Genomic DNA, 8,541 nt, shown 5'->3' with positions numbered 1-8,541 from the left:
ATCATGTTTTCTGTATTGCGTCCTCGATTCCAAATAGATAAGTATAATTCTTATCAAGGTAGTCTCAATGTTGTATCATAATATTCATTTGTCATAAATATTGAAGCTGGTGCTTAGATCCAAGTGCACCATATAAAATCAGTTTTCAAGTATAATACTTTGCTTATAGGTATTATGGATTTGAGTGAACAGACAGAGAACCCGTAAGTATTTATTATAGTAAAAGTAAACAGACAGATAATATATTATAATAATACAGACCTATAGCTTAAATCATAGAAAAACGCGTAGGTTAAGTATTACATTTTCCTGAGTACCAAGGAAAGAGTAGTATAATATATAGGATAGTACCAAGACACCACTGTGCTTGGAGCACAGATGCATCAGCATCAGATAGGAAAAGTTGGCAATTTAATTTGAATTCATTAGTGTAGGAAATATGATTGAATTTCGTGTATTGTGAAATCCCACAAAACAAAAGAAATTAAACTCTATTTCGATGAAAAATGATTTTAATTGTTTTTTTCAAATATGTAATGCTGATATTTAAGTATACATTTTTTCTATATGATTGATAAAAAACACCAATAAAACTGGTATTTTTTTATTTGTAATACTACCAAAAGCTATTCAAAGCATCCCGGAAAAATGTTAAGGATAACCCTGCTACTTTTTAATTATAATACGCTTAATTTGACAATTTATTTAAGTATTCACGACGACTATATCACATTTTATATATTTAATTATTTTATTTTGAAAACAGCAGCTATAAATGCATGAAAAAATGATATGTCTCAAACAGCTAATTTGACAGCATAATGTTATTATTGATATTTTTGTGACCGTGTTTTTCCGTACATTTGTTTGGAATTTTCCATTAAATCAGTCAATCACCTGTTAAATTCTCATTAGAGAGCAAGCATACTTATAATTTTCCTACGGACCGTTTGACTGTAATATAATTGCTTTGTAAATTAGATGTGAACCAAGCACTTCGAAGAATGACGACGGAGTGATCTCTGTAGATGTTTCGAGCGAAGTACTCGTAGACTCCATCACAGAAGTTCCACCAGACTTAATCATGTAAGTAAATTGACATTAAATAAAGTAAAAATAATATTAAGACTGAAAGACTTCGTCGGGGATGGCGGGACGATTTTGTCGCCTTTAGCCAAGACTGGTCTACTTAAGATCAGTATACATAAAGATAGTAAAATGTAATAGAAAAATGCTAGACTTATGATTGTTCCAGGACTACTGAGGGAAATGTAGAAAACGGAGAGGATCCAACAAGACTGACTCTGGCATATGAAAGACTGTACGAAATCCCACGCACCATAGTTGAACGGTTTGCGGACCATGTCCGGCACCTGGACATCAGCCACAACAAAATCACGTAAGTAGTAGTGGTATTTTAAACAAACCTGACTACATAATATAAGCAAAGTTCCCATTAAAGTAAAGATACTATGCACAAAGAATTTCGTACATTGACCCGTCTGTTCCCAAGGCCGTCTTTAACTATGCTGGGGCCCTTTTGGAAAGTAAAGAATGTGAATTAAACTAACATTTTCCTACTATGATCTTCTATTTATTATGGGTAATCAAATGTACTATAACTTTTTGTCCTTCGGGGCCCCCAGAGGATGGGGGCTCTGAGCATGGGCACCATGTGCCCTTATGGTAAAAACGGTATTCCCTGTACGTATCTATCGCATGCACATTATTGTATTTAAGCCCTACTCACACAGTGTTATTGAACAAAGGCTTAATGGGTGGGACAGCAATATAATTATACACGTGCCATAGAGATAGGAACAGGCAGGTCAGTGTAAGAAATTATTTGTGCTTTACATCCTTACTTTAGTTTGTGATTGACACTACAACAGTGATAGATGGATTTCATTGCTCACGTCCACGCTCTGTGTGGACCCGCCTATTTTTGGCTCTTTAGCTGATACAGAGATCTTAGTTAATATTTTTTGTATGTATTGCACTCAGTACAGGCGAATTAACCGATATCCTTACAGGTGAATATTTCAACATCAAATATTTACACTCCTCTAGGACACTGACAATAAGGTTGTGTAATTATATTTTTGGAACTTTACTTGTTAAGATGTTTGGAACTCAACCATACAAGAAGTCGCCTTTCCAGCGATTTTATAACAATTATTGTGGTGTTTTTGTACCTTTCGCTGGTGCGCATGTTCACTCGGACATGTAAACCCATACTATATAAGGTGTTCATCCAAAAACCTTCTGTGAGGAGATTTATATGGTACAAATTGTTGTTGTCCTAAGGCACCCCCCACCTTCAGCAACCCCTCTGACCTCACTCCAGCTTAACCATTGTACAAATAGTACAATCTATTTAAAAAAAAAACTATGATTGTGTGATCAATCACAGTGTGATAGCTGGTGTTAACTAAATATGTTTGACCATTAAATACACTCTGTTGACACAGTTTCCTTTTCATAAAACTCTCTAAATTACATCTCTCACAATTGTGCAGGAATCTGGACCCCCTTGTGCACTTTAAGCACCTCACATCACTGATCGCGGATGACAACCCCATCACAGAGAACTGTGTGTTGCCACCGTTACCCAAACTACAGCTGTTATGGTAAGAACATAGACTACCTACCTCAAACTATACAATGTGTTACACCAGCCAAGGGTCACAAGTCCTTTAAAAACGAATCTTATAGACTAAGTCATAAAGTTCCAATTCCCCAGGGTCAACTATTGCAAGATTGGCTCCCTGTACCCATGGGTCGCTAAGCTGAAGGAATCCTGCCCCAACTTGCAGTATCTATGTCTCATGGGCAATCCGGCGGCGCCGAGTTATCTCAACGGCGGGAACTTCTACGACTACCTACAGTACAGGTGAGAACACCTTTAGTATGGTCTTGGGCTGTTTTGCCGTGTTTTTCCCTTACCACAAGCCGTATCCAACCGTTTTGCGAGGATTGTAGCCATAGGCACGACCTGTGCGGATGGTTTGGACACAAGCTACCTTGAATAAGGCTGACTCATAGCGAAGGGGTGCTAGGAACATTATTTACTCTGTAGGGGCCTGGAATAGGTAGGAATCTGTAGTTAGGGTAGAATAGGATAGGGTGTAGTTTTGTGAAGATGTTTGCCACTTTCACCCGAGGAGGCGAGATATGTAAAGGTTGGAAACCTTCACAGTCTCGTGGTAGATAAATGGCAACGATTATTTGAATTCAGAACTATCGCCCTGCTGAAGGAATAAAGATCTACAGGGATTTTTTTCTGAAAACGGCAAGCATTAATGATAGTCGATAGTTGTATTGTGTTCTTTGAAGAAAAAATATATAAATATTATCAGAAATCTACCTGCAGCGTTTACATTCCCCACCCAAGTTAGACCGTATCTCTAGTGCTAGTTTCAGAGAATTGCTTGGAACACGTGAATCAAATTAAACATCATTTGACATTTTGGTCAAGATTCATTTCGTTATTATGTTTTTGACCTATTAGACACACTTTTATTTTATACATTCTACAATTAAAACATACAATAATTATAAAGCATGGTGTTGTTTCATGTCTCCCTTGCTGAAAATAATATTTTTGGCGGGATAAATTAAAAGTGCATCTTTATCCCATAAACTCCACTCTGACATTTTTGAAAAGAAAAGAAAACAACAAAAGGAATGTTGGTCTTGTTGCACGTCGGGAAAGAAATTCGTAAGCAAATCTGCATCCATCTTTAAAAAAAAAATGTATTAAGTCCTAAGTCCTAGCATCGGATGTTGCCAAAAAAACAGGTGAAGCTAATTGTTTAATCGCTTTAGTCATTTATTGTCTTAATTTTACGACATTTCTCATTAGATGCTTTATTTTCAAGGCTTCATTGGATGCATTATTATGTTATGCTCATTAGTAAGGGCCAATTAATGCATGAACTTTGCTCTGACCCGTCTAGACTGATAATGTTGATATCAGAGTGTGTTATGTTTTGATTGACATTCCAAATAAAATACTATCGGCAGCGGCAGGTACCCTAGATGTTTACGAAATTATTTCGTTTAAAAAGTATAACAATCAATATTATTGTATGTCTATGTATGTTATATGTATGTATGGCCGTGAAGTACTTATGTACACGTCAAGCAGTAACATACAAATTGTTTAATAATTTTAATAAATGCAACAATCTAGAACATTATTATTCCAATAGCAATAATACCACGAATCGATTACGCGTAAACTATCTGCAGTTTTCAATATTTGTTATTTAATTTTCTACCTGAACACATGAATTAAGTTTTATAAGCTATCCAATAATAATTCGTATGTAAAAAATTAAGATTAAAAAACATAAATCAGAATTAACGAGGTTTAAAATAAATCTTTCCAGGCTATTCGTAATCTCCCAATTCCCGTCCCTCAACCACCTGGACGACCGCAAAGTCACCGAGGACCAACGAGCCGAGGCCCAACGTCTCTACAAGAGGCCGTTCTTCGAAAGGATCGTGAAGCCCAGCTCTGGAGGTATCGCACAATTCATACACGCTCCCGTGAAATGGAGCAGATTTCAGAATAAGATCACCTCTTTGTGGGCAGGTAAAGAGGAGAGGAATTTGTTGATTTAAGCACACTTTTGATTAAAAATTGTATAATGGTACAAAGTCGTCAAGGACCAAACCGAGGCCAAAAGTCTATTCAAGAGGCCGTATTCGAATGGGTTGTGGAACCCAGCTCTAGAGGTATCGCACAACTTATAGGGAGCGGCAGAATTATATCAGCTCCCTATAGGCAAGTAAAGATAGAAATTTGTTGATTTAAATACATTTTGAATTAAATTCTAATATAAATACTGAAAACTCAGCGAGGACCAAACCGGGGCCCAAAGTCTATTCAAGAGGCTGTTCTTCGAAAATGAATCGGAAGCCCAGCTCTAGAGGTATGCAATCAACATACACAAACCGGTAAAATGGAGCAGCTTTCAGAATAAGATCAGCTCCTTGTGGGGAGGTCAAAAGGAGAGAAATTTGTTAAATATCTTTATTATTTTTTTCATTAATGTCGAGGACCAAAAACCAGAGGTCCTTATAGACGAATTGTTGTAGCTCGAGTTCGACCTAACAAACGTAAAATGGAACAGTTGGAAAACTAATATTAGCGTCTAGTGGGCAAAAAAAGAGGACAGGAACTATAACTATATTATCTTATATTAACCACAGTTACCAAGGACCAAACTGAGGCCCAAAGTCTGAGCAAAGAGGCCCAAATGCACAGGGAAGAGTAGGCTCAAATACAGAGGAATTTACATAGCAGCGTGAAATCAACATAACCTATCCTCTCAGAGGAACAATCGAAAAATAAATCTGTTGATTCTTTCTTATACATATGAATAGAGATTATTACCAAAATTACAAGAAGATAGTACGTATTACAACCACGTGTGAAATTAGTTAAAATTGTATATTTTTTCGACTAAATAAGTCACTCATTGCTCTCTATCCGATAGCTGACGTACACAAGACGTCCGTGGTAATCGTTTAAATAAATAAAAAATCATTCTCTTTCTGAAATATGGAAGATTGCTTTGTAGATAATTCAAGGTTTAATACTATTGTTTAGTAGACAAGACTTCCAACATTCCAAAAAGCAATAACTGCCATTTGAATTCGGAACTGATCGACGAATGGTTGTGATTTAACGTTTACCCGTTTTTAAAAGAAATGTCAAATAATGTAGTACAATTTAGTATCGTCGTTACATTTTCATATGAACTCTTGGATATGAGTCATCACCATCAGTCATATTCGATCAAATTGTCGTGACGCAAAATTTACAGATAGTATGCTTATCTTGCAATTTCGACACATACTATACCTTATCAGCAAACATAACAACGTCGATAAAACTGCCAAACGCCGATGAAAATCTTGCCATATCATATCTAATCATATGAATCATAGGTATATGTAGAAGCAAAGTCAGTTCTACAGGTGTAACAAAACTCGTGGGGATCCGTTTAAGGGCACATTCGTATCGTGTTTTGATTAGGAAAAAGTGGAAGAAAAATTTTTTTTGACGCGAAAAAAGGTCGTCTAAGTCGGCCAACCCTCCATAAAAGGGCAAAAAAATTGCGTTTGACGGGTCAATATATATTTTTTGGCCTTTTTTTCTTTTTATACAATTTGGCTGGTTTTAAGAGCTCCTATAATAAATACGGAATTCAAATCGTGACGAAAAAAATCGACAGTAAAGTACAGGGAGTTTATTTAGTCACTATCGGTTCAAACCCGAAATCTCGAAAAAAAATGTCCGACTGACCTTGAGATTTTCTATGGGACATATTAAGTATCTTTTACTATGGACCAATCCCGAAAACGCAAAAAAAAAAAAAATTACTCTGCCATAGAAAATGCCAAGGTCAGAGAGCCGAAATGTACGAACAGACAATTTGTTGTTTTTTGCGATTTCGAGGTTGGTCCCATAATAAAAGTTGTTCAGTATGACCTATAGATTCATCCCGTAAATTATTGCAGGCGACTAAATAGACACTCTGTATAAATCTGCCCTTATAAGAGCTGGTTGCACCTAAATGTCACCAAGTTCGTTGTCATTTGCTTAAATGAAGTGTGGCAGTTCTCGATCATATATTGAAAGTTAGTTGATAGTGCGCGGTGCAACTGGCAACACGTTACGAGTATAATGTGCCAAAGAAATATACAAACTCAAGCTCAAAAACATTGCCTCATTTTGGGGCAGTCAGGTTGAAAACAGTAGTTGATAAGTGCATTGTTTTTTTATGCACGCACGTTTTGATCTCGACTGTATAGCACCCGAAATAAGGTGCGACCAGACCGCAGCTTAAAAAACGGTCACGATACGGAATGGCAGTGACGCGTCGTATGCGTACCGTTTTTGACGTATGCTCCCCCCTTCATTCTCGATAGATCCAGTCTATAGATCCAAAATGGATCTAGTGAGAAAACACCGCTGCTTAAAAAACGGTGACGGTACGGAATCGCAGTGACGTGCTTCACGCGAATCTTTTTTGTTCGCAAATTTTTGCGTCTTTTACGTCATCGGTGTGGTGTCTGCCATAAGATCTCCGTGTAATATTTTTTGCGATTTTTACGCAGATCAATTTACGGTGCGTCAGCGTATTTTAAGCAGCGGTGTGGGGAGCATGCGTCAAAAACGGTACGCATACGACGCGTCACTGCGATTCCGTATCGTGACCGCTTTTTAAGCTGCGGTCTGGTCGCACCTTAAAGAGTGAAATATCTGTTAAATAACATTGTTGAATAATATGTTATATACTCTTACTAGAGCAATCCATGTCTTACCTACGTAAACTTGTATTTTATCATAATGTGCTTAAGGCTTATATTGCTATTGTTCATTGTTATTGTTCTTGAGTAATTTTGCTAAAAGCGATCAAGTTACTGCGCAATTAAAACACATTTACACTAAGTGTCTGTTGTCATCGAAAGCGCTTATTTATTTGAGCCGCCTGTTGCTGCCTCTATTGCACGCGTATAATTATATTGCTGTCACACTCGCACAGTGACATAGACAACCGGCATCATGGGCGGGCAGCAATGTCATTAATTATGCAGCAACAGCCGGGTCAATGTACGAAAATCTATGTGGATAGCGTCTTTGCTTTATAAGTTTTGTAATAAAGCTGACATTGAAAGTACTGGATAACTTGTAGCGAAAACTCCTTTTTAGCTTTTATACTATGAATAATATCTATAAGAATTCATGATAATAACACTTTTCTCTATATAGTATAATTTCAATGACTGATTAGTATCCATGTTTCAAAGTTTTGATACATTCTAAATTAAATCAACATGTTTAATAGGTACCTATTTGTCTTCTTAATACAATATTTATTATGGAATATTCATTATGGTAAAGGAATTAATAAATTTAATAATATACTAATACCCCCTTATCCATAAACGTGTACTAAAGTTACGATGCCGCTAATCATCGTTTGTCCCTTTCCATCATATCAATTCGTCGGAAAGGGACAAACGATGATTAGCGGCATCGTAACTTTAGTACACGTTTATGAATAAGGGGGTTTAAAGTTTATTCATTGAAACAATTTTAACTAAAGTTTCATAAAAATAGATGACAATTACTATATGCGAATAAACAAAATTTCTAAATTTTAAACATGTATAAAAAGTAGATTTTTACCCTAATCTCTATTGATTATAAATCCTAACCCTAACCTAAAAAAATCTAACAATAATACGTATGTAACTGTCTTTCGTCCATTTCCTCGTAAGTGTTACTATATACTATTTAATTAGATTAAGGCAAACGTTTATACAGGTATTTATTGTTTAATTATTTACAGTAATAAATAAAATTAAGAAACAAGGATTGTTTTAATCAAAACAGCTATATTTCCAAGTTCTGATTTAGGTTGGACCTTGTCTCATTGCAGTAAGATCTACAAATGGTCAGTTATAGTTCGTGTCATCCGCGATGGCGCGCAGATTTGTCAAATCTAACCTTTAATAACA

The 8,541-nt window shown here is 36.2% G+C and overlaps 1 protein-coding gene across 1 annotated transcript; it reads left to right on the top strand.

Annotated features, from left to right (window-relative positions):
* Positions 1–8: 8 nt before the first annotated feature.
* LOC133515807 (leucine-rich melanocyte differentiation-associated protein-like) lies at positions 9–8,395 on the top strand. The gene is made up of 6 exons (XM_061848399.1): positions 9–203; positions 982–1,086; positions 1,256–1,399; positions 2,520–2,630; positions 2,744–2,893; positions 4,395–8,395. Exons 1-6 carry the CDS (start codon positions 175–177, stop codon positions 4,627–4,629), a joined length of 774 nt encoding a protein of 257 aa, XP_061704383.1. The 5' UTR covers positions 9–174; the 3' UTR covers positions 4,630–8,395.
* The last annotated feature ends 146 nt before the right edge of the window (positions 8,396–8,541 follow it).

Source organism: Cydia pomonella, chromosome 3, assembly GCF_033807575.1.
Source record: "Cydia pomonella isolate Wapato2018A chromosome 3, ilCydPomo1, whole genome shotgun sequence".
NCBI classification, from domain to species: domain Eukaryota; kingdom Metazoa; phylum Arthropoda; class Insecta; order Lepidoptera; family Tortricidae; genus Cydia; species Cydia pomonella.
The sequence above is the reverse complement of the archived record's forward strand: the minus strand, read 5'-3'. Positions and strand labels throughout refer to the sequence as shown.

Bases quoted from the DNA above. Each gene is read 5' to 3' on its own strand.
- LOC133515807 (XM_061848399.1), top strand. From the start codon at position 175: ATGGATTTGAGTGAACAGACAGAGAACCC. The intron at 204-981 runs GTAAGTATTTAT...TTTGTAAATTAG, and splicing joins AGTGAACAGACAGAGAACCC to ATGTGAACCAAGCACTTCGA. The intron at 1,087-1,255 runs GTAAGTAAATTG...TGATTGTTCCAG, and splicing joins GTTCCACCAGACTTAATCAT to GACTACTGAGGGAAATGTAG.